The 24,696-nt window shown below is 40.6% G+C and overlaps 3 protein-coding genes across 5 annotated transcripts; 1 reads left to right on the forward strand and 2 right to left on the reverse strand.

Moving 5' to 3' along the window:
* Positions 1-553: 553 nt before the first annotated feature.
* On the reverse strand, positions 554-4,585 carry LOC120696157. The gene is made up of 5 exons (XM_039979298.1): positions 4,465-4,585; positions 2,038-3,637; positions 1,827-1,949; positions 1,485-1,739; positions 554-962 (listed from the first exon to the last, which is right to left on the reverse strand). Exons 1-5 carry the CDS (start codon positions 4,468-4,470, stop codon positions 958-960), a joined length of 1,989 nt encoding a protein of 662 aa, XP_039835232.1. The 5' UTR covers positions 4,471-4,585; the 3' UTR covers positions 554-957.
* Positions 4,586-7,102: 2,517 nt separating this feature from the next.
* Positions 7,103-11,527, reverse strand: LOC120687670 (serine/threonine-protein kinase SRPK-like). Of its 2 annotated transcripts, XR_005680805.1 has the most exons (5): positions 11,121-11,527; positions 9,607-10,389; positions 9,024-9,071; positions 7,646-8,935; positions 7,103-7,578 (listed from the first exon to the last, which is right to left on the reverse strand). XR_005680805.1 is itself a non-coding variant. In XM_039969700.1 (4 exons), exons 1-4 carry the CDS (start codon positions 11,322-11,324, stop codon positions 7,820-7,822), a joined length of 2,151 nt encoding a protein of 716 aa, XP_039825634.1. In that variant the 5' UTR covers positions 11,325-11,527; the 3' UTR covers positions 7,103-7,819. The 2 variants fall into 2 exon arrangements, 1 of the variants encoding a protein (XP_039825634.1); XM_039969700.1 differs by having other exon boundaries at positions 7,103-8,935.
* Positions 11,528-13,276: 1,749 nt separating this feature from the next.
* Positions 13,277-24,555, forward strand: LOC120687657 (protein GRIP-like). 2 transcript variants are annotated; one of them, XM_039969689.1, is made up of 22 exons: positions 13,277-13,371; positions 14,695-15,183; positions 16,198-16,313; positions 16,620-16,789; positions 17,044-17,137; positions 17,638-17,724; positions 17,816-17,896; positions 18,134-18,259; positions 18,912-19,020; positions 19,098-19,177; positions 19,906-20,034; positions 20,116-20,216; positions 20,570-20,703; positions 20,791-20,888; positions 20,974-21,093; positions 21,688-21,715; positions 21,824-21,873; positions 22,142-22,213; positions 22,302-22,349; positions 23,569-23,674; positions 23,762-23,820; positions 23,992-24,555. In XM_039969689.1, exons 2-22 carry the CDS (start codon positions 14,739-14,741, stop codon positions 24,100-24,102), a joined length of 2,364 nt encoding a protein of 787 aa, XP_039825623.1. In that variant the 5' UTR covers positions 13,277-13,371; positions 14,695-14,738; the 3' UTR covers positions 24,103-24,555. The 2 variants fall into 2 exon arrangements, with proteins under 2 accessions (XP_039825623.1, XP_039825626.1); XM_039969692.1 differs by lacking the exon at positions 13,277-13,371 and having other exon boundaries at positions 14,747-15,183; positions 16,184-16,313.
* The last annotated feature ends 141 nt before the right edge of the window (positions 24,556-24,696 follow it).

Here is a 24,696-nt window from a genome sequence, read left to right on the forward strand (position 1 = left end):
AGTGAGGACGGCCCAGGCCTTGATAAGCTGATGTCTGGAGCAGCCAGGTCCAGAATTGCAGGGCCCTCGCCCTAACACCGGCCCAAAAGGAAAGTGCGTGCGTGCCTACTTTTTAGTAACTAATAGGGAGGAACCCCTCATGTTCCATAAAAAAAAAAAGCACACTGCATCTGGAAGACAAACATTCTATTAACTTCGTTCCAAGATGTATGATCTTTTAGTTTATTTGAAGACAAGTTTATTTCTCTAGTTTCGACAAAGTTTATTGTAAAATACACTATCTACAAACATCAAATTAGTTTCATTACATACATCAACCATGAAATCTGTCTTGGTAGTGCATTTTATTTAGTATTGCATGTTAATAACATATTTTTTTTATGAAGTTGGTTAAAGTTAGAAAAGTTTGGATTAAGACAAAATGAAAATACATCCTTGAACAATGACAATACTGAGGAACACCGTTGCGCAAAAGCTCGTGGTAAGGGAAGGAGCAACAACACGAGATGAGCTCGTAGTAAGGGAAAGAGCAACAACGAGATGACAGCCCCCGAAAAGCAACCACTCAGGTAAACTAAAATGCTAGAGCAATTGCACAGCAGGTCATAAAACTGACATGTCCTAATTCTTGAAGGTATTCACAAATATATAAAAAAAAAGGAATCCAAAAATGGATCTACCAAAAAAAAACATATCTAGCCATTTTACAGAGAAGTCCTAATGCTAATGTGTTGCATTTTTCTTTTCAGTAAATCTACACTATACATATTCAACACATTGTCTAGTCACTTTGAAGCACTAACAAATCTCCTACAATGAACATCTTCCCTCCCTCGGATTCCTCGGCAAATATGCTGCTGAAGAAGCTCGGCCAGATCCAGATGTCGCTGCCACCATCATTTTTTTAAAGAAACCAGCAACTGCATTTGTGGAGGATGGTACGATATTGCTTCTAGATTAACCTGTTCGAACAAGTAACCATAGGTAGTTGCTTAGTGTGGTGGTGGAGCTTATCTTTTGTATTGAATTTAGGTGTTTGGCATGACAAGATGAACCATGCTGTTGGATCCTAATGTGCCTGGCTAGTGTCCTAACAACATACCACATGCTATCAGCTGAATTGCTATCATAAACATCAATTCAGCTGGACTTTAATGTACTTAATCATTATCCATCTTTAATACACTTTTATTTTTCTTTTAGTGCTGCTGCTATAATTCTTATCACAAAATACATTTTCTCATGTGTGTCTATTATCAGGGTATTTGGTATAGTGCTCACTACTAATTTATTCTATTGTTCGTGGTGTACTAATGATTGAGAAACACCTTTTAGAAGCCAAAAATATAGATATTTTAAACCTACTATGATATTTGAGGAACCTTTTCATTCTCTATTTATCGTAACCTTGCATAAATGTTTCTCGTCCACATTAACTTCTTTAATATGGTGCAGGAGAAACATTCCTAATTAATAAGATTTACCATTAGTTGAACCTCCAATAGTTGGCCGAGAATTTATATCAGACATTGGAGGATCATCGCGGCTGACAAAACTTTCATGGGCTTTGTTATGGCCAACCATAGACTTCTTCATCTCATAGTATTCTTTCTCCCTGAGTTCGCTTCGCTCCAAAGAACTCAAACTAGGTGTAGCTACCTCACTAGAAGAAGCCTCCATTCTTGTTGGTGAACCCTCTTCTTCGATGCTTGCTTCAGCATCAAGAGTACGAGCACGACCTACAAGTTTAACTCTGTACTTTAGGAATAAGAATGGTAATGGTATGGCATAATCAGAACTGAATAATTATTGCAGTCTTTAGTTACCATCTTGCATAACAACTTCATCGAGTCCTAAACCAATAGGTGCAGGCTTCTCGCTTCCTGAAGGACTTGAATCATAAACAGGATCAAGAATGTGGGTATCATCAACTATCACTGGTTCCTTGGCTAGAAAGTAGGAAAATACTTATAAGATGTGGGAGTCATTATACAATTCCCTAGCTGAAAAAAAAAAGATACTTCTCTCCAAGGTTACCTGATAATTCAATGTCATCCACTTCAAAAGGATCATTAGTGGTTTCAGATGATGACGACGTCAACTCAAGATCGTTTGAGTGTGGGGACATCTGATGCATTCCATTGCTCGCTATATCTATTTCTTGATGGTGTTGCATCATACGAGGATCATCTAATAATGTATTCAATGAAAAACTGAAATCACTCTGTGGTGCTTCTACCCAATCATTTGTATGTTCACCAGACAGTGATATGTCATCATCAGAGGAGTCGCTAATTAGTACAGGCGGATCCATGTCAAGAGCAAGAGAAACCTCCCTCGCATGCCGAACTATATGTGCATGTTCCTCTGTTTGACTAAATGAAGATTGTTGCCTTTGGTTTGATAAATCCTCCAAAACATCCTTTTGGCTTTCTTGATCGGGAACTGAAGAAGTACTATCCGAGTCTTGAACAGAACTGGCCTTTGAGTTGCTCTTTTCACTAGTTTCTCCTTCAAGAATTGGATCCACAATTTCTTCATTAGCCATTTTTTCAGTAACGAAGTACGGTTTGAACCGGGAAGGCCGTACATCTTGCCAAAAGTCATTGAGGAATGGTGCAACTTCGGTGAAGCTCTCATGCCTCCTTAGCAGTGCTCTCCTTTGTACATGCGATGCTACAGGAATAGGTTCCACATAGCTTGATTTTTCTCCTCCAGAGGAACTACTCTCATTTTCTTGCTTGCTTGGTAAATTGAATGGGTTTCCTATTTCCACCAGCGCAGATGGAGCAGAATCTGGGAAGTTATCTTCATTGTAAGGAACATCAAATGGATTTCTCCTAGGAGCAAATACAGTAGGAATTTGAACATTGAACTTTGATAGCTCTTCAACAGTAGGTAAGGAATCACTGCTACCAAAGTCTATCAAGTTTTTGTCTGAGTATTTTCTCGCTCGGCGCCTAGCAATTAAGGTCTCCAACCTTTGGTTACGCTCAATCTCCAAGCATCCAATTTTCAATATGTTCTTCTGGTCATCAGCGGTCCATGCCACAACTTTAACATGTCCTTTTCCCTCGCGTAACTTCCCACCATTTCCTTGATGATTCTCCATTTCATCTTCAATGCTGCTGTCATTGGAGTCGCCATCTTGACAGGACTGTGATGAATTGCTACCTGACCTAAGATGATGAAATGCATGTAGCATTGGGATGTTGTCAGTATCTGAGCCACCTGATTCACTAGATCTTGGTTCAGAAGAAGAAGCTGCAACATGACATCTCTTCCTAATTTTCTTTTCTCCATTTTTGTGCTTGGCCACTTTATCTTCTGATTGAATTTTTGGAAGAGGTATATTCGGACACCGAGCTTTGTCAATTTTTTTGTAGATGTGATCCTTTTCAGGATTGTTTGGTTCACCATAAGCAAGGATGATTCCAAGAAAGACGCCGGCAATTAGGAAGATTGGTGATGTGGTCACAAGGAGAGTGAACCAGCCAAAGAAGTACTTGTACAATATAAGTAGAAGCACCAGCAAGCAAAGAACCCAAGGATGGTGCTGAAAGAATCTGCCTGCAGTCCTTAGTGGGGTCATTTCCTTCAAATTCTTTCTCCATTTCATTGTACAGTTTCCCACGTTCTGCATATGTAAAAATGTGTCAGCTTCTATGTTAGTATATGACAACACCTAGAAAGCACAACAAGAAATAATTCTTTTGACCGGGATTATGAATCTCAGGTTTTGCACAATGCACAAGCAAACTAATAATGATCATGCTTTTTATGCCATTACTGCTTTGCGCTCACTAGGAATCACACTTTTATGATATTACTGCTTTCATGATATTACTACCGATTTTCCCTACCCAACAACCATTTTAGTTTTTTTAGCAGAAAAACAATTGCATTTAAGTTTCCAACCCAATTAATATCCTCAGTTGTATGTGTATTTGTATATTTGGCTTTACTAGATCAAGTTCCTGTTTTGAACCAAATCCATTTAAGCTATGGAAACGCAAGGCTGGTGAAACTACAATTCTCTCTAAAAACTGTACTATTAGTATCCCTTAACCGTTCCTAATTATTTGGTTTAAGATTTTTAGTACTTGGCATGCCACGACCAATAGTTGTGCACTTAGAATTGGTATTAGGAATTCATTTACAAACATAATAGATCGAGTTTAGGATTGTTCCATAGTACCACATTAACAAAAACAAAGTTGAATGCATAGTGAAAACTGAACAATAATGAATTGGCGTCACATTATGTGGCGACAACTTTGGGGAAAAACATTCGTGTGATTGACATGAATTGGTGCCCATAAAATTTGAAGAATGTAAACACCGGGCATCAATCAAACACATACGGAGCACGGTTTACGATTTGGGGCAAAAATAATCGGAGGCCCTAGAATCAAGTGTTGATGGTATAGAAAAAGAAATTGTATTTGCAGCAGGAATTCATACCGACATGAGAAGAGACCGAGCATCGTCGGGCAGATCAGCGCTCCACGGCAGTAGCGCCCTGGTGGTCACGACGAGGACGGCGAGAGCGCCTGCTGCGCGGGAGGAGGAAGAGAGTGTGTGGTAGGAGAGGATGAGAGGTGCGGTGAGGAGCGAAAGGCGGTAGAGGATGCGCAATTATGCGTCACTGAAGGTGGCAAATTTGCCGCATGTCATCTAAAGAGTGGAGAGCATGAACACTGTGGTCCGCAAAAGGAAGAAGCAGGTGTATTAAGCATACATGCTTGCAATAGTGGATCTGAAGTCTAATCTAAATAGAGGAGAATCTCTGAAAGAATGGATCGTGAGTGTATCAAATATTCGCGCATGCATGCATGCATGTTAGAAAAGGGCAAACTAATAACACCAACCCACATAAAAATGATTGCAAAAAAATCTTGTAAATCTCAAAATAAACATCCAAATAAAATTTTAATTGCATCATTTGATTTCTTATGACATGATTTTCAAAACATATCCTAATTGTTTATATTTCAGTGTGTTTGTAAATATTTTTAATATATATAATAGTTGATTTCGACTCCAGCGAATAAATATTTAAACAAATATTTATTTTCTACAAATAAAAGATTAAACACGACGATGCACAAACAACAACAACAGCAGCAGCAGCAGTATACCACAAACATAAAATCAAACATCACATTTAATGATATTGGATGACATCACAAATAAACTAATCCACAATGGTCAACACCACGAACAAATTAATCAACAAAAATGAACGAAATTACACCCCCACACAACCAAATAGTTCTGTGTGAAGAACAAATGTATCAATTATGAATAAATTATTTTTGCAACAAATAAAATATGTGTACTAAACAAAAATTAGAACATAAACAAAATGTAAAAATAAAAAAGGAAATAAGAGAGAAAGAAATAAACAAACAAATTAGTATTCCCAAAAATGAAAGAGAAAAGGAAATGTAATATAAAAAGAAAAGGTAGGAAATGAAAATGAGAAGTTAGAGAAGAGAAAAAACCAACCAACACAAAACATAACATGGGCTGCATCTTCCATTTACCACATATGAATGGAGTAGCGACTCCCTCCATGTCACCCTTTCACTATGGGGCGAATTTAGTCATCCTTCACATGGGAAGAAGGGGAGCAACAGCTGAAAACCATGCCAGCGACAACAAGTTATTTTGTCACACAGAAAATGTTTAGTGAATGCCTAACAAAAGTATGGGGATGATGGTTGCCCCATGGACTTGATCAATTCTGTCAATATTATGAGTTCAATCCGATACGTAAAAGCACATCGGCCCTTATGAAAATTAGATCAGTTTAGTTTTTCAACTCACTCCTTCATAGTTTTAGCATTCAAAATTTACATAAGAGTATAGATATTTAAATTTTTTAAGTATGTTTGAGCTATGAACTGTAAAAATATTCCTCCCATCCATCCAATTTAATTTGATTGCATGTAAATACATTTGACAGAATGCTCGTGGTAATGGAAGTGTTAGTGGCCGTGTGTAGGGATGAAAGCGGGACGGGAAATTTCCGTACCGACCGACATTGTATTCTGTATTATGGTACCGTTCCTATTTTTTTAAAATATAAAATTTGTCATTTACAATTATTTTTATAGTCATTTTATACCGTATTTGATTTTATTAGTTTCATAGATATAGAAAAATTCCAACCCGACCGCTTTTGTTTTCCGTATTGTAATACCGCTGCCGACCGTTCCCTATCATTTTCATCCCTAGGCGTGCGGACCAAATAAATGAAAGGGAATTTAGACCTCCTTAATATGTTTGAAAAGTCTAAAGCTACACATATTTTGGGATGGAGGATATATGCGGAAAGTAAATTTCTTTGGTAGTTATTCTGTTTGAAGGGACTAAAGGTGGAAGGTGTTAGGAGGGATTAAATCCCCAATAATCCAGGTCTCCCTCAATCCCTTAGGGAAGGGATTAACCAAATAGCGCCCTTAGGGAAGGGATTAACCGAATAGCGCTTTAGCTGGAGATTAAACTGAATGTTACGGGATTAACCAAATAGCGCTTTAGCTGGAGGTTACATTCAATGTCAACGGCCACTACGTACAAACAAATATTATATTTAATACAGATATACATGTTACTCATTATAATATAATAGATGTGTCGGTGAATGACTCGTCTGCAAACTGTCTAAATGGCACCCAATGACGATATTGTTGATGAAGTTTATATTCATTAAAAATCCAGATTACTTCCTTCAAGTATCTTCGAAGTCCAAATAACTCCCTAAACTATTTCTTGATTCAATTTACCCTCTAAACTATGTTATTTTATCTAATTTACCCCTTAATAAATTTATTTGTTTTGTTTTATCCATACACAAGTAAAGTCTTAAGTTAAAATTTTGCGGGATAATATCGGACGATAATATGTAGGTGCACTATACACATCGTGTAAACAAAGAAGATAATAAAATTGGCTTCACAATTTTTGAATCAACGGAGAATAGGTACGCATATATTTATCGTTCTAGAAAAGTTGATAATTATTTCACGGTTCACATGCTTTTAATAGGCATATAACAATTAACAACGTTCCAACTTAGTAAAGTAGTTCAGAGACATCAACCGCAAAACTCCATGATATGATTGTTCATTACAAAATGAACATTAAAGAATAGTTTTATACAACACCTCGTCCCACTTTTTACAAGCAATCTCAAACCAAGAAACTGAACAAAAATGTCAACCACTGCTCAGAAAAAAAATGCCGATCCGTGTCACAGAACACAGGCCCAATCTCTTTTTTGCTGAGAGCAGAATATCAGCAGAAACAAGAGAGTAATGCTGTGTGACTGGTCAGAGTATATCACTCCCTTTCCAGTGCATGCGCCATAATATGGACAGCAATCTTCTGCAACTACTTTTTTCAGCAAATTCTGCAACTACTTCACACTCACATATATTTCCGAACAGGCATTCTTAATTACCCACTAAAATGTCCAAAAGAATGCTATGTAATTTTGAGTGTGTCAATCTGTGAGCATTAATACAAGCTGTTCCAGAGTATGTATGGGAAATATATACCTCCGTGTAAATTCTGTGGGCAAATACAAAACTTTTTACAGTTAGCAGGAATAGAGATATACAAGAGCGCCAGCTGGTACCTGCCAGGTCCTCAGTCTTGAGGAAGGTTGGCTCTGGATAAGTAGTTATTATCTTCAGCAATCAAATCAATAGTAGAAATCTAATGCAAAAGAATGTGCCTCTCCACAATGAACATATATCCAAGCCAATGAAACCAGGTATTTGGTCAGCACTCAGCACTAGCGTGTGATGTGTCACCGGTATCTCCCAATTTGCACTTTACTCATGCTGCTCTCTAACCTCTGTATACTTGCAGCAACCCTACCAATATTTGGTTTTGTGTCAACACTGTTATCTTCGCTGCTAACAACACTTCCAGTGTTAGTCTGTACATCGGTGTTCTGGGCATCACTGTTTGCAACAATTCCAGTGTTGGATTTTACATTAGCATTGATGACATCATTGCTCTTAACACTCCCGCTGATTGGTTTTACGTCCACACACTTGGCATCATCAGCAGTGGCAACACTTCTAGTGTTGGGTTTCGTATCCGAGTTTCTGGCATCACTTCTAGCAGTGCTTCCAGTGTTGCACTTCGCATCAAAATTCTTGATATAAGAATTGACAACACTTCTGATGCTGCGCTTCACATCTCTGTTGACAACACTGGAAGTGGTACTGTCCACATTACTGCTCTTGTCATCACTGCTGGAGATGCTGCCAGTGTTGGTCTTCATATCAATAGTTTTGGAATTTCTGTTGGTGATGGTACCTGTGTCCAGATTTACACTAGAGCTTTTGGCATCGCTGTTGGCTATGTTTCCAACGTTGGGCTTTGTATCAGAATTCTTGGCATCTCTGTTACCGATGGATCCAATGTTCAGATTTACATCAACATTTTTGGCAAGTCTATTGGCAATGCTTCCGATATTGGGCTGCACATCAGTATTAATGGAAGAATTGTTGGTACTGCTACTGGTGTTGTATTTCGCATCAGCAGTCTTGTCACAACTTCCAGATATGCTCCCTTTTTTGCAAGTCGCATCAATATTTGTACAGTTGCGGCTGGTCCCTGTACTTTGGGCCAGATCAATGTTCTTGGCATCATTATTGTTAACAGATCCAAAATTTTTATCCTCATTATATTGAAGCCATGGATGCTTTAGGCACTCTGCAGCTGTCGGTCTCTTCTCTGGTGCAAAGTCAAGTAACGGGCAAAGAAATTTGGCAAATTCCCGGGCATCAGATTCAGAAGTTTTGTATTTGTCGACAAGGATGCGTTCAATAGATGACATTTTCAGCCTTCTTATCCGCTTTAGATCTCCATGGCGGTCAAAATACTCCTTTGATCGTGTTCCCATGGTGGCAATCTGAACTCATTTTAAAAAATATATATATACAGGTTAGTTTGGTATTTCAGAAATCAAGGATTGGTATAGAGACAATGTGGCACGTTACCTTTTTTGGCATTTTGCCAAGTAGCTCCATCATTAAAGCCAAGTGATCCTACAATGACAAACCTTCGGTCCTCAGTGAAGTTAACTTAAGATAACCAAGCTAATAATCAACTAAAATTTTCAAGGCGTCGCGCTCATCCTCCTAGTGTTCACCAAATGCAACTAAAATTTCAGTTCATATATAAGAACTGCACTTCGGAATGTTGTAGATTAATCCAATATTCAAAGTTGAGACCACTAGTAATTTTTAATCACTTGAAGGCTTGAAGAAAAAACCATTCCCTTCATAATTTTTGGGTGCACATATAATTTGTTGGTAATGTTCGAGGTAAACAGGAGTAATAGAATTGTTTGCCCAGCTCCAAATTCTAATGCTAAGCATAGTCATGTTGACTATGACTACTGTCTGATGTTAGACATATACTCGTCTTATGGATGACATCATGTGCGTCCAAGTCGATGGTTACTTTTTCACAATTTCACTTCATTAAATTGGACAAATCTCTAGTGGAAATGCACTGTAAAATTGAAGCTAACTCGAAGATCAACACAATAGCTAGGCTCATGAGGAATCTGATATGTACCTCATCTTCACTGTATCCATGGCCTTCCTTGGGTGTAAATAGCATTTCTCCAGTTGCGAGCTCGAAAGCAATACAAGCAAATGACCACATGTCAACAGAAAACGAGTATCCCGCACCTAGGATGATCTCTGGCGCCCGATACTGCCTTGTCTGAATAAAATCTGTAAATTGCTTGTCAGCCCAACAAGCATTCCCAAAGTCCACAATTTTGCATGTTAGATCAATCCCATCCAAGGTCCTTTCTGAACGCGAAGATTCCGCAACTGATTTTCTTTTCTCGGCAAGCTTTGCAAGTACCCTCCTTGCTCTCATCTTTAATTTCTTCTCGATCGGGTTCAGACCAACTTCTCCGTTATTAGGATTCCCCTCAGGTCTCTCAAGGTTAGGTTTAAGCCCAGAGCGAATGGGGTCCTTCGAGGGATCAATCGTTGAGACGAGGAGAACATTCTCAAGCTTCAAATCCGAATGGATGATGCCAAGCTCACTGTGCAAGTAATCAAGACCTACCAAAATCGATTTGCATATTCGCTTCACCCTATCAAATCCAATGCCTTTGTACCGGTTGTACTGTACCAGCTTGAGCAAGCTATCTCCAAGGAACTCAAAGATGAGACAGATGTGTTGCCCGTTGGGTCCCGTGTGCTTGAAGTGATCTATCAGCTGGATGATACATTTGCAATTCGATGGATCCCTCTTTGTGATTTCTGACAGGAACTCGATTTCATGAAGAGCAGCCTGTGCAAACTCAGGCGCACTCTTTTGGATCTTGAGGGCCACGTATTTCTGCAGAGAAAAAGAGTACAATTTGTTACAACAATGGTTAATTCCTTTTGTTCAATTTCATAGCTCTTGTTAAAGAGACCACCCTATCCAGAGCAATAATTACAAACATGTTATAGTTAAATGTAATCCAGATTTTTAGAAAAGAGAAGCATTAAAAGAGTTGCCCCCCAGTACTAACAACCGAATTTCTTTTTGTATTGTACTAGAAAATAAATGGAAACTTCAATTTGGCACAATTCCGCTCCAGCGTGTAAGACCTGAACCCACCTGATTGCTTGGTCAAGGAAGAGTTTTTTCCCAAATGGCAGCGGCAAACGGATGAACCCAACTCCCAAATGGGGAAACAGACAAATTTAATCCCCCTAGTCTAGCGAAACGAAGCCTACAAAAATCCGCCAGCTCGCCCGCCAGCCCTGTCGCAATCCCAATCCCATGCCCATTCCCCTCGCATGGGGCCCACGGGCAGGGCGCGCGCGCGCCAACCCCGCGAGGCTGCAGTGACCCTTGTGATCCGATCAAGCGATCGATATCATGTGCAGAGGTAATCTTCAAAGCACGAGATCTAGCCATCTAGGCGGGCAATCGCATTACGAGGCGGAGGGCAGGGTATCGCGGATGCGAAGGCGGGCGATCTTTGGCTTCCCCTCGATCGCCGGGGAGCGCGGGGAGCTGCCGCGATCTCGGGCGGATCAGGGTGGTGGCGAGGATGAAAGGGGCGGGAGGGCGCGTACCTGTGATTGGACGTCGAAGGCGAGCCAGACGGTGGAGAAGTTGCCCCACCCGAGCTTCCGCTGGGCGACGTAGCGGCCGGCGGCGAACTGGTCCCCGGGGCGGACGGCGTGGTAGCCGCCCTTGCGGTAGCCGTCGACGCCCTCGTCCTCCTCTTCCTCCTCCACCTCCACATCGTCGCCCGACAGCGACGGCGACAGCGACATCCTCGGCTCCTCCTCCAACGCCCGCCGTGTGTCGGGGATTCGGCCCGAGGGGTCGCGCGCGCGCGAGTGACCGGCGATCCCACCGGCGGCGGGCTCCTCCTTCCTTCCTCCCTTCCGGGTTAATCGGGCTGCGAATCGCGGGGCAGGTGGTGGTGGTGGTGGGTTTGGTTGGGTCCGGTGGTGGGGGGTGGGAGGGAAGCGAGGGAGGGAGAGGAGGACGCGGGGCGCTTTCCCACGTCGCTCCTCCTATTTTGGATGTATTTGCACGTTCGCCCACGACGACAGCTTCGCCTCGCCACCTCCTGCTCGTCAGCTTCCTCCAAGGAATCGAAACTAGCCTCCTTTTTCGATTTGATCGAAACCATCAGCAGAGGCTATCATTAGTCGAGAGCCATGATTTGCAGTGCGTATACGTTTTCAAACTGTTTTTCTTGTGAATGTTTAGGTACATGAAGCAGTAAGTGCTACATGGCCAAAGTGAAGACAATAAGAATCAATGCAAAAAAGTTTCTTTCGGTTGGAGCTATGGGTAATTAAATGTATCTGTTTGAGCAATTTATCGTTAATTTGGATTAAACACGGATTATGTTTAAAACACTTTATTTAAGATCCTGTTTGGATCCATGCTGATGGGGTGTGAATGGACGAAAGTTTTTAACTTTAGCACTAAATTTTTCAAATGGGAGTGCTAATGGAGTGGGCTAAACTTTAATCAAGACTTAAAAAATTTTAGTATGTGCATGAGTGCTAATATGTGCTAAAGTTACTCAATTTTAACTACTCCAAACAGACCCTAATAATTTCAATTTTAACTACTCCAGATATGTGGAACCAGGATTTGAACTCTATTCCGCTAGCTCTTCCACAAGGACACTGCCCAGCTGCACTAAGGCTTCTCATGAACCGTGCCAAATACACGCTAGCCCCTATAATATACAAACTCAGCATATGTGCAGACACATTCTATACTCATTGTATGTCCCCTATTTTGATAAAATAAAATTTAGAGCAAAATGGAATCATCTGTAAAAATTAGAAAGTCCGAGATGCCGTTTGTGAATTGTGATAGACGGGAAGAGTTGTTGCGTAAGAATTCAGGTCGTCAGGTTGGTGCCGTGTGCCTGCCTTGGCAGCGTCATCCTCCAATGTCTTGGGTTTAGTAGATTCTCCGAAAGCTTTGAACATCGGCAGGCAGCCCATCATTTGCTGCTGGTACCATATCACTCACCAACGTTATTCAACCTATTATTGTTCCTAGCCCGCGCATTTTCTTTTATGTCCTTCGATTTCAGCTAATCAATTCAAGATTTCAATTAATCAATTTAAGTGGGACATTTGTTCTCTTTCCCCTTTTGGGGAGGATGGCTTGTAAATGCGGCCACATTCTTTTATTAAAAAGCAATGGCACACTTCTTATATGACATGTGTGAGATCCAGGGAGATCTCTAAAAAGGCTTTGGTTGGATACAGCATGCAACAATGGTAGTACTGGCCGACACCAAGGATATTGTTTCTTTTCTTTTGTGCATTTTTATATTGTTGATACAAAATTATTTAATGTTTACGTACTAAAAAAACTCTATACTAGTATAAGCGAATGAAGACATGAAAACAACGTATTCTGCAACCGACGCTAATGAAATCGACCTCCCTCTCCTTTTAAAATTTGATATTTTTTTAAGTTACTGTACTTCAACTTGAAATTTTTTTAAGATGAACTTCAAACTTGAAATTGGAGTTGACCTCGGGACTCGTGAGATTCCCGTCCTTTCTCCGAGTCCGAGTTGTAACCGTCGCAGACATCTCACACCACTGTCACAGTGCCGCCTGATCTTAGGGCCCACCTGTCAGCCAACGTGGCACGGCCGCGATCCAGCTCCTCTTCCTCGTCTCCCCTCTGGCCCTCCCCTCCTTGCCACCGACGGCGGCCGTCCCTGCCTCTCTTCTCCCCCTCCGCTGAGCCCGGCCGAGATCGCGCTGCTTCATTCTCCTTCTAAACCATAATCTCTTCCCGCCTCGCCCTCAATTTGACGCAAACCCCTCCCGGGTCCCCACATTTTTTGTTTTCTAACCTTTCTCGCAAAAGATTTTCACAAATAGATCCTCAGCAAAACGAATTGCGTCTTTGGACCCAAGGGGTCGACGCCATGGCTCGTGGCGCCGAGATAACACGTCTCGGCGCTGTGAGTCATGGCGCCGAGATATTTGCCACTGTGCTGATGTGGCGTCGACATGACAGCTACCTCTGCTCCATAACCGGTGGCACCGAGCTCGGCGCCAGCTGCTGCGGCGCCTAGATGCTCCTCGAGCGATGGCACTGCACCACCGGCACGCTAGCAGCTGCCCAACGCAAGTACTGTGTCACATGACGCCACATGCATTTCTCAGTTTTTCTATGTTTTGGCCCTACGCCTGGAGCTTTCACCAAGACGCATATCCATATACTAGTTTGACATGCGGTCCTGTGTGCGGACTCGAGAAAAGTACTCCAAATGTTTGCTCACTTATTCTTGTATTAGTCTTTTTCCTTCTACCGCATATGTATTTGATTAACTTGGCTTGTGAGATACTAGCATCTAATCAATTGTAAGGGTATTCTTAACCTTTCTACAGTTTTTATAGCATTAAATATACCTCTACATATTTCCTCTGTCATCAAATATAAGGCATTCTGATATTCAAAATTTGTCATCAAATATAAGGCATCCTAGATTGAGAGTGGACCCAACCATTTTAATTGTGCATTATTTTTAGGTCTTTTTCAATTAAAAGATGTGCATGCAACCATATAGGTGCATGAAAAAGGACATGTTAGTTTAATTACCACACTTTCGATGCTTGTACTGATTAAGCATCGGCAGCTCCAGTGGCAAAATCGAGGCTTAGAAATTTCTCTCTCCTAGCTTTTCACTCACGCTGTGGCTGCTCTTAAAAAGTCAAGAAGGAATAAGCATTGGATGCTAAAGCTCTGATGAATCGATATCAGAAACTAGTCAAATTCAGTACTTGATCGAGCACATATATTAATTCGTAACACAAATGCAATAAAGTGTTGGACAGCTGCTAGCGCGCCGGGCAGCCCATCTCTCGAGGCTTGCAGAGCTGAGCACCTCAGCGCCGCAGCAGCTGGCGCTGAGCTCGGCGCCCACCGGTTATGACGCCGAGGTAGCTGCCACGTCGACGCCACATTAGCTCAGTGACAAATATCTCGACACCATGACTCATGGCGCCGAGACGTGTTACCTCGGCGCCACGAGGTATGGCGCCGACCCCTTGGGTCCAAAGACGCAATTCGTTTTCGCTATGGGTCTATTTGTGAAAATCTTTTACGAGAAGGATCAGAAAGCAAAAAATGCGGCCCGAGTCCCGGTCCAATCCCAGCGAGCGGACCAGATTTGGATCCGGCTCGGCGAGATGGATCCCGAGGAGAGCGCCGCGCCGATGCGGAACCAAGGTGAAGAGGCGGCGGAGGCAGCGGAGTCTGCGCCGGCTGAAGAAGAGAGGGCGCCGCCGGTGCAGGAAGTGCCGGTGGGGGAGGGCAGCCCGGCTAGCGGCGGCGGCGAGGCGACGGCGCGGGCCCACCCCGAGGAGGAGGAGGAGCTCGCGCGGCAGGTCATGGAGGTCGACCTCCAGAACGAGTACCTTAGGTCCCAAATTGCCGGCGCCCAGCCGGCGGGCGGTGCGGACGAGGGCTCGGAGCTCGTCAGAGGCTTGAAGGAGCAGGTGGAGAAGCTGACCAGGGAGGTGCAGGAGCAGCGGCTGACGCGAGAGGCCACGGAGAAGGCCCTGGAGCACGTCAACGTGGCCTACGCCGAGGCCGACGGCAAGGTCCAGGAGCTCACCGCCAAGCTCTCCCAAGGTTAGCCGCCACTGCCCTTGAGCCTTCGCTGATGAAGTGTAGTCGGCCACCGAACACTGGTGAACTTGTAACGACTCTCACTTTTGATAAGCTTATGTCTTAAGCTCATGTTTTATCCTGCTTTCCTTACTAGTTCACCACATTGCGAGTGACAAAATGTCTTTGCTTGTAAACTGAAAATCTCTCTGTATGTACCACCAGGGGCAAAACTTCATTGTGTGTCAGTAAGACCTATCTTGCTAACAATTTGATTCATCCAGCATAATGTAGGCTGCAGATATGCTATTGAACTTGTCTGTTAGGCCTATTGGAATAATTTCTCCTTCTAATGTATGCCTGTGATTATAAAATACAAGTTGGCAAACTAGCATACCAATCACAATGGCCAGGTTATTGTTGGTTTTAGAAAAATCGCATTTTACAGAGGAGCGGATTCGTCGAGAACTGGTAGGCATGAGGTTTCTCTGATCAGCATACACTGATTAGTCATTAATTACATAAGTAACAATGTAACAAATACCCCAACAGGCAGGCCTCTTTTAGCAGAAATATGCAGGTGAAAAACGGGTTCGTATGAAAGTTAACCTTATTTACTTGGAAGTGCTGGACCGTTGTTACAGACAATGCTAGCTGTAGCGTATTTACTGGCATCTAGTGATCCTGTGGCAGAAAGTGTTTCTCTAGGATAAACTCTATGGAGTAAGTGATTCTGGGTGGGAAGTGAATCAGGAGAAGCTAGTTTTTTTTTCAGCTCCCAGCATCTAGTTTAGTTCAAAGAATCACTGCCGTTTGGCAGAGCTTCCCCTATGTATGTTTTATTACAGTTCTGAGCCAATCACATCTTAAACACGTGCATGATTACTTTTATGAATTTATTTCTCGAATTGCTGTATCTTAGCTTAACCAGAGTACACCTTGTTATATCATTATAATCTGTCATACAACCTTGTCCTTGCTGCTATTGTTTTGTTCTTTGTTTCAGAATATAATTCATCATTAGTTCCATGCATGTAGCTGAACAGAAAATGGGAAAGGAACTTAAAGAACGTGACGACAAATATGTTGAGCTGGACACTAAGTTCCAGAGGCTTCACAAGCGTGCAAAACAACGTATACAAGATATACAAAAGGTAGCAATCAACTTTTCAGCTGTCCTATCTGCACATTAGCTTGAGAATAGTAGATCTTTTAATAGTTTGCTGCTTTGGTCTTCTCCTTAAATAGGGAAATTTTCTGCTGCCCTATCTGCACCTATGTTGAAAACAAACTAATTAAGATTTGATTCAATGATTAGCATGGTGTAATTGACTCTTTCTGCATGTTTCTCATGTGTCATGAATGTCACATATCAATGTATTGCCGTCACATGCTAAATTTTTAAATCATGTGAAACAAGAAGCAGTTGAGTTTTAGTGTCTCTTCCAACACATTTACAGGAAAAAGATGATCTGGAAGCTCGATTTAATGAAGTCAATCAGAAGGTTGAGCAGGCTGCTTCTCTGCAATTAGTGGCACAACAGGAACTGGAACGTGCTCGTCAACAGGCTAGCGAGGCCTTACGGTCAATGGATGTTGAAAGGCAGCAGTTGCGGACAGTGAACAGCAAGTATGTGACTTTATTAATGTAATTGTACAATGTGTATGCCATCTTCCCTTCCTTGGGGTTGGTGGACTTGAGTGGTATAGTTATATGAAACCTGACTATGTTGGATAAAAGGTCCTCCATTATATTTATACCTGTAGCTCCTCAATTGCTGATGCAAATCACTTTTGCTGTCCTTTCATGTAGACTTCCACAACATGTTAATTTAACATACTATACATCTTAAAAGTGAATGGCTGAATGCTAACTATGTTTAGGTTGAGAGCTAACCTCGACGAGACACGTCTTGCCTTGGAGGCCAGAAACAATTCCCTCGAGAAACTGCAACAATCAGTGCTTGAAAAAGAGCAGGTATGCAATATTTATGTAATGGTTTTTGTCATTTTTTTTGTTTGATGGCCTTTAAAAGTGGAAAATGCATGGTCTAAGAAGATTAAAGAGTTGCAGGGCATGTAGTTGAAATCCTAAAAATTCTATTATGGCTTTAGGCGGGTACCAATATCTTCTATCTGCCTATCTGGTGCTAATATGGAGAGCGGAAGGGGGATATAGGTCTAGCTAGCATTAGGATGACATTGACTGAGTGAATTCAGTTACTTCTTTCCAAAATGTTGGTTTATATGTTTAAGCTGAAATAAGCAAGTGAAATTGTAAGAGATTATTGCTCATTTGAACAGTCTAATATATATGCTGTATGATGGAATCTTGATGTATTTGGTCCTAGCAATTATCTTTTCTTCTGAGCTAAACTGGTGACATTTTTGTCAAATCTTCAGAACTCTTAATATAATAGTGTTAGCTTATTTATTTATGTAACAAATACACAAGTGACTGATGTGATGTTTGTAAAGTTGCTAGAGAAAGTTCAAGGATCCCTTCAATCTGCTGAAGATAAGAGGATGGCAACAATTTCAGAGCTCACTGCTAAGCATCAGAAGGTAAGAGAGAAATTCAGGAATTCAATTTCGAAAGCATGATTTTGCAAAAAAAAAAGACTGTAATCTAACCTAGCTTCATATTTGTCCTCAGCAATTAGAAAGCTTGCAGGTACAGCTAGCTGAAGTTTCTGCAGAAAGGATGAAGGCATCTGAAACCATACAGTCTCTACAGGTAATGGATCCAGAAAATAGCATCATTATATAATCATAATTTCATGGTCATTTAGTTTTAATCTGTGTTAAGCTATTGGATTTTGGCTAAATGCTTTGTCATATCACCATTTCCTTGGTCTGCTTTATTGTTGGCAAAGTATGCTGAACAGATTGATCTCAGTATGATGGGAATAAATGGTGAATAGTAAACAACCAAAGTTACCTGGAATTTTTGCATATAATTATACTTTCGCAGGCGGTGCTAACAGAGAAAGACTCAGAAATAGCTGAAATCGAAGCAGCGTCAACTGGTGAAGCTGCCCGGCTTAGAGCTTCTCTGGAGGAGGTTAAAGGAGAGCTTGCTCTTCTAAAGGATAAACATGTATGTTTCTCTAATTTGTGCTATTACATACCATTGTTGCACAAAAGTTGAGCATCCCTTGTCATAAATGCCAAATTCAAATTGGCAGACATATCCTCGCAAAAAAAAAGAAGACATATGAACAGCAGTACTTCTAATGCTGAGTTTCATATAAGCTATGATGAATTTTAGATTGATGAGCTTACTGCTTGGTAGCATTTGAGGCTGCATTACAGCACAAGAAATGCTGAATAAAAAGACTTTGTTACTTAGAAACTCTGCCCATTGTTCAGAGTGGACAGAACATGTGGTCATTTTTTAGTAGATTACGGTAACCTGAAGTTTAATAAGTTTTTACAGCTTGTAGGCCTCACATAATTTAATTTACTGTCACATGTTCCTTACATGCAATCATATTTCTACATATTCCTTGCTTTATTCAGTTCTTGTCTTGTATATGGGCTTGCCGCATAATTCACTAATTTGCAGCGCAATCAGTTGATTTGAGAAGTGACTGATTCCAGTAAAAGCAAGGCATTACTGTTAGCTTGTCTTCTATTTTACCACTCCATCACTAGAATAATATTAATTTTAGTCGAGACAACTGTTGAACAGCTCTTGCTTGTGCTTGGTAGCAGATCACTTGTGATGTCTAACTTCTATAATTACTCAGGAAAGAGAAAGGCAAAGCTGGGAGGCTACTTGTGAATCTCTTAGGTCAAAGCTGGAAGCATCAGAGAATGCATGCCTTAAATCTGAAATAGAATCTGCCAAAGTTAAAAGTAAGTTTGCTAGGACTTCCTGTTTTGATTTTGGTGCAACATTGATACATCTACAAACATGTTTGGATATTCTGCAGGTCAATTGGAGTTAGAGTTATCAACACAAAATCAGTTGTTACAAACCAAAGATTCTGATCTAATGGCAGCAAAACAAGAGGTATATTGGTATAATGAGCTTAAACTTGGTGAACATGAAGCAAGCTGAACTTCCCTGGTATTTTTATTACAAGTTTTGCATGGCTCATTTATGTCTAGGCCCTGCACAGCTAGAAGAGTTCATATAGTTCATTCCTTGGTGCCACTTTTTAAAATTTTCATTCCCTGCTCGTTGTACACAGTATCAGGTAAGGTAGTGGATGGGAAGAACCTTCTTTCCATCCTTTTAATTGTAGCCCTCGTCTCCAGGTTATAAGTTGTATTAGGTGGCGAAACTACACATTATTTACTGTCACTACATTATAGTCATGATAGCTTGTTTTTATCTAGGTGACAGCAATATTCTATACATGCAAATCTTTGATCATTTCATGTGCATTGTGTTTTCTGTCCATTAGTATCACGAGCTTCTATGCTGAGGTTGGAGTAGGGACATTGGAGTACAGATGCAGGATGAATAAAAACAGGGAATTCTTTTATAGTCTGAACTCATTGACTTAATATTGCAACACTGAATTGCATATTTGTGTTATGTATATTTTCCTTAAAAAGATGCCTTCTACCTTTTCAGTTAGAAAACTCGCTTGTGAAAAACATGACATGGCACCCAGATGATTATTTTTAAGCCTGGGGAATACATTCGAATAGTCGACTTGTTTTCATTGAAAATTTTTAAATTGAAATATATGGCATGTGCTGCAATCAAATTAAGCCTTTCAAACTTCGCAGATTAGTCGACTGGAAAGTGAATTTTCTGCGTACAAGGTCCGGGCACATGCACTTCTACAAAAGAAGGATGCTGAGCTTAATGCAGCTAAAAGTTCAGATTTGGTTAAAGAACATGAAGAGGCAATAAGGGTATGCCATCCTTTTATCTAGATATTTGATGCAACTGAAGATTCGTACTGGTATAATTGATTGATATTGCTTTCAATCAAGGAAGCCGAAAAGGAGGTGGCAGCTGCTTTAGCAGAACGAGATAAAGCAATCCATGATCTTCAAGAAGCGCAATCCAGACATTGCGATGAGATAGAGGCAAGGTAGGAGCACTTAACTTTCTGCTCTGCAATGAAATCTGATAGTCTTCCATCAGCGCTTGATGTGCTTCACATGAACCTCCAGCTTAGTTGTCAAATATGCTATCTGCAGTAGGCAGTAGCTGCAGTTCTCTTAACTTTAACTATTGCCTGGAGATCACTAGCAAAGCAGTATACGTTGTAGCAAACAAGCAGACTATGCATGTTATTACTATTGTACTCTGTTGTTAACTTACTGTTGTTCACATCAAAAAACCTGTTAGCTGATGCATTATGTTATATGTCATTCCATCAACCTTTGCTTGTGAGTTTTTATTTTGCCAAGTGTTCACTCTTTACTTTTTATTTTCATTCAGAGATATGGCTCTTGCTGATGCTGAGAAAAAGCTAAAGAATATAATGAAGAAGTTAGATTCTGTTTCTTCTAATTTCATCACAGAAAAAGAATCGTGGGAGAAAAACATGGCAAGTGTAGAGGAAAACTGGAGATGTAAGATGCTAATTCTATTTACTTCAGAAATATGTCCTTTCTTTTGATGGGAAATGGTGACCAAAATTATGAATGTGGATGGTGCAGTGAAATGTGAGTCTTTAAAAGCTCAAAGCAATGGCCATGTTGATGATGAACTTCAAAAGAATTTAGGGGAGATGACACTAAAATACGAGAAATTGAAGGTTTCTTCCTAGACATTGCTCATGCTATCTGCATGCCCTTATTATGCTTTCGACCCAGGATTTTAATATATGCTTGGGTTTTTAGGAAGAGCATCAATCATTCCGTGATATCGCTGATAGAATGATCGAAGACAAAGAACGAGAGATAGCTAAACTCCTCAAGGAAAACAGGGATCTTCACCGTTCTTTAGAGGCTAAACCACCAGTAAGTCATTTAGCTTAACCCACTCATTGCTACCTTTATTCATTTATTTAGTATCTATAGCAAGATAGTGGTCAAAGCTCCATACTGGGGACCGTGTTGATGTACAAAACATCTTAAATTTACTTATGGAGGGAATATATACCAGCTGCCACTTCAAATCAAGAATATGATGACAAAAACACTTGGGCCTATTTGGATGTTATAGTTTAGATAAATGTGGTATCAAGAAAAATGGTTTTAGAAATCAGAGAGATACAATACCATGCTTTGGAAAAAGAGGCCACGGATGGACTTTGTGAACTCCGAAAGACTGCATTTTAAGCAATACTGAGGTTTCCAGAATTAAAAGATCTGTTACAAACTTAACGGAGCATATCTAGTTTTCCAATACCAGAGTATTCTGCAGAACTGTAGCATACTAGCATTCTTCAGAAACTCTTAAAAAACATTGCATCAAAACAAGGTCCTAATAACTACGCTCACCATTGTATTGCAGAATTCTCTTCCCTTATGATACCTTTTATTCTGCAAAATTTAAAATAAGAGCTATTATTTTGAGATAATGTTGATAATATTATTGTGTTGACGTCACAGGTTAGCAACAATGATTGCCAGAGTCAAGGTAATTTTGTTGTGCCAATATCATGTTTCATTGTCCATTCTCTCTTGTATTCTTCTTAGTTGAATAGCTTTTTTTTTGTCACTAATTGTCAGTGGCTTATATTTGCAGGACCGGCCAAGGATACAATGAGTGTTGAATTGGCTGAGCAGCAAATTCTGGTACTTTCCCAATTTCCTGAAGAAAGAAATAGGAAATACATATAAAATGTTGCAACTGGAATTAATTGATATTTTAGCTATGGTGTTAGTCTAAAATAGGACATGTTTGAATTCTTGTACACTGTATTTTGCACTCTTCTGATTTTGTACGAAAATTTTCAACTATTTATTCAAACTGGAACACTTTCTTGATTATTGATACACTGACCGAATGAATTTACTTTTATGAGAAAGATTGTCAACTTATACTCCATGCCTACATTTTCAGCTTCTTGCTCGGCAACAAGCACAACGAGAAGAAGAATTGGCTCAGTCACAGAGGCATATCTTAGCGCTTCAAGTAAGTTACCAGCTTAGCAGGATTCCGTCACATTCTTCCCAGTTGTGCTGTCAAGTGGATAAGATTTTGTTTTCCTTTCTTTTTTCAGCAAGAAATTGAGGAGCTCGAGCGTGAAAACCGTCTTCATGATCAACAGGTGGGTCATTTGAAATTTTGAGTTATTGACACTTTTTATTAGTTGCATAACTTTGAATAGGTGTGTGATCTGGCCATTCCGTATCTGACATTTCTAGTCAGGGAATGTCAGTTAGGAATAGATTTGATTCTATTTACCAAGATTTCTTCAACGAAAGAACCATACTGTGTAATATCCGTGCCAACTCATAATTTCCGGTCGTTATTCCTAGAATCTGAAGTAGCTTTGCTAAGCCTATTTAGCTAATTGACATGTACACTAGCATTGCGGTTGCTATTGTTCTTCTACATTCCAGCTGATGCTGATTTTTTTTTTTGCTCCAGTATAAATAATTTGGATACTTGGCCATGTTGCTATTGCTGTGAAAAATGGGTTTGAATTTTAGTTGCTACTGTATTGGATCGAGTAGTGTACTAGAGTCTTAGTCTCATGCCATAAGCTCTATAATATCCCTTGTTTTCTGGAATACCAGGCGCTGCAGATCTAGTACTTGGAAATTTAAATGAGGCATTGAGGCACTGAACGAGTTGTGATACCCCAGCCCAATATTTCATAGTAGTAGTAGTTGGCCCATGTGGCCTAGTTGTGGCTGTGGTGGCTTAGTACCACCTTGGAAGTTTAAGGGGTGAGGACCAGCTTATATTCCTTGTCTTTCCAAACATAGCACCTTTGGGCGAAGACGAAAGTATAAGAGAGGTGCTATGCGTATGCGGGCCCGTTCCACGTGAGGAGCTAGACCATAAGTAGATTTTGGAGCGGGGTGTTACATGAGTTAAAGCATGTGCACATTAGTGCTCACCCCTTTATTATCCAAGGGGAAGTTTTTGAACTTTGCTTGAACACAAATAAGCATGTAGTGCTTTCAGTTATTTGCCACATTTAATGGTTTGTACTGATAAGAGTTCGTGGAATTCACCTTAGGTGCGCTAGAAACTAAGATAACAGTTTTTTTAGATAATTGATATTTAGATTTAAGAAACAAGATCCAGTTAAGATGCTGATTTCGTCCCCTTGTTTTCACCACAAGATCTTTCTAACAACAAGCGCTTCACTTTATAATGTCAGTTTATTTTGGTCCTGTGTGTTTTCAAGTTACTCCGATGCTAATCTTTTTTAGCATTTTTGGTGTCTGTAATCTTGCACTTAAATATATCTTGTGTCATGATTAAACTGAAACTAGAAGAGTTATTGGTTATGGATTTGACATTCTTTACTGTAGGAAGCAATGTTGAAAACTGAGCTTCGCAATATGGAGAGATCACAAAAGCGAGAAGGAATAGATATGACATATCTCAAGAATGTGATTCTAAAGCTTCTTGAAACAGGTAATTAAAACTGTCTAGTGTCTGTAGTTGCTATATGTGAGTATTAACAGATGATGTGAAACATTAATGTGATTTCTTTTGTCACAGGGGAAGTGGGGGCTTTGCTGCCTGTGGTTGCGACATTACTACAATTCAGTCCTGACGAGGTACTCGTAGAAGTTTTTTATTGCTGCTGACGCTTTTCTTTTCTTTTCTTTTCTTTTTTGCATGGTTACTTGTTTCAACATGGTATACTACATCTAGTGTGCCTTACAGCCTCAGTTCTATTCATGTCAATTTGAATAGGAGTTTGACATTTCCTGCTTGAAACTTGACAGCTCAAGAAGTGCCAGCAAGGTGTCTTGTCAAGTGTGGCTTCTTCACAAACTGCTGCGTTGTCAGATGGCACAACCACACCGAATTCATTCTTTTCTAGATTCTCGTTCTAGCGGAGGCAAGTGGCATTGCTTTCGAAGATTTCACACAACCAAGCTGGGGTTAGAGGATGGTCTGAACCTACAGATCCACAGTTTTGCTGATTGTAGACGACGTTATTCATTTATTATTTCCAGGCGTCCCCACCCCTTGTCACCTTTTGTAAAAGTAGTGTATATAGAGGTTTAACTACCTTGTTGCACAGCGAGCCAAGATATAAAATTGTAATGAAGGATAAATTGTGGAGCTGGCATATATAGCATCTCATGTTAGGTTGTTGAGGGGAATGGTTTATAGACTGTTGTATAATTTTTTAGTGAACATTCCGACGACCCAGGAATCATTTTGACTTTGGGCCGTGGAGTTTTATCGTTTCGGCCTCGGTGCAGTCTTACAGTGTGCTTTCTATTGCTGTACTTAACATGGATCACTTTAATATGCTGAAAAACAATAATGCCTTTTCATGCCATGCAAATTTTGTTGCGGCAAAAGGAAGGGGGAAACCACAGGTGCACGGATACAGGTAGCTCGGACTGGGCTCAGCAGAAACAGCCACGCGCGCGGCGCACGCGTCTCTTGTATGTTAAGTGTCTTGCTTGATGCAGCTT

The sequence above is a fragment of the Panicum virgatum genome, chromosome 2K (assembly GCF_016808335.1).
Source record: "Panicum virgatum strain AP13 chromosome 2K, P.virgatum_v5, whole genome shotgun sequence".
NCBI lineage: Eukaryota > Viridiplantae > Streptophyta > Magnoliopsida > Poales > Poaceae > Panicum > Panicum virgatum.

Coding starts and splice junctions, on each gene's coding strand:
- LOC120696157 (XM_039979298.1), bottom strand. Junction 1,950..2,037: donor GGATGACATTGAATTATCAG/GTAACCTTGGAG, acceptor CCTACTTTCTAG/CCAAGGAACCAGTGATAGTT. Junction 1,740..1,826: donor TGAAGTTGTTATGCAAGATG/GTAACTAAAGAC, acceptor TTAAACTTGTAG/GTCGTGCTCGTACTCTTGAT.
- LOC120687670 (XM_039969700.1), bottom strand. CDS start 11,324: ATGTCGCTGTCGCCGTCGCTGTCGGGCGACGATGTGGAGGTGGAGGAG. Junction 10,390..11,120: donor CCTTCGACGTCCAATCACAG/GTACGCGCCCTC, acceptor TTTTCTCTGCAG/AAATACGTGGCCCTCAAGAT. Junction 9,072..9,606: donor ATGGATACAGTGAAGATGAG/GTACATATCAGA, acceptor TTGTCATTGTAG/GATCACTTGGCTTTAATGAT.
- LOC120687657 (XM_039969689.1), top strand. CDS start 14,739: ATGGATCCCGAGGAGAGCGCCGCGCCGATGCGGAACCAAGGTGAAGAG. Junction 17,897..18,133: donor AAACCATACAGTCTCTACAG/GTAATGGATCCA, acceptor ATACTTTCGCAG/GCGGTGCTAACAGAGAAAGA. Junction 22,350..23,568: donor ACCGTCTTCATGATCAACAG/GTGGGTCATTTG, acceptor TCTTTACTGTAG/GAAGCAATGTTGAAAACTGA.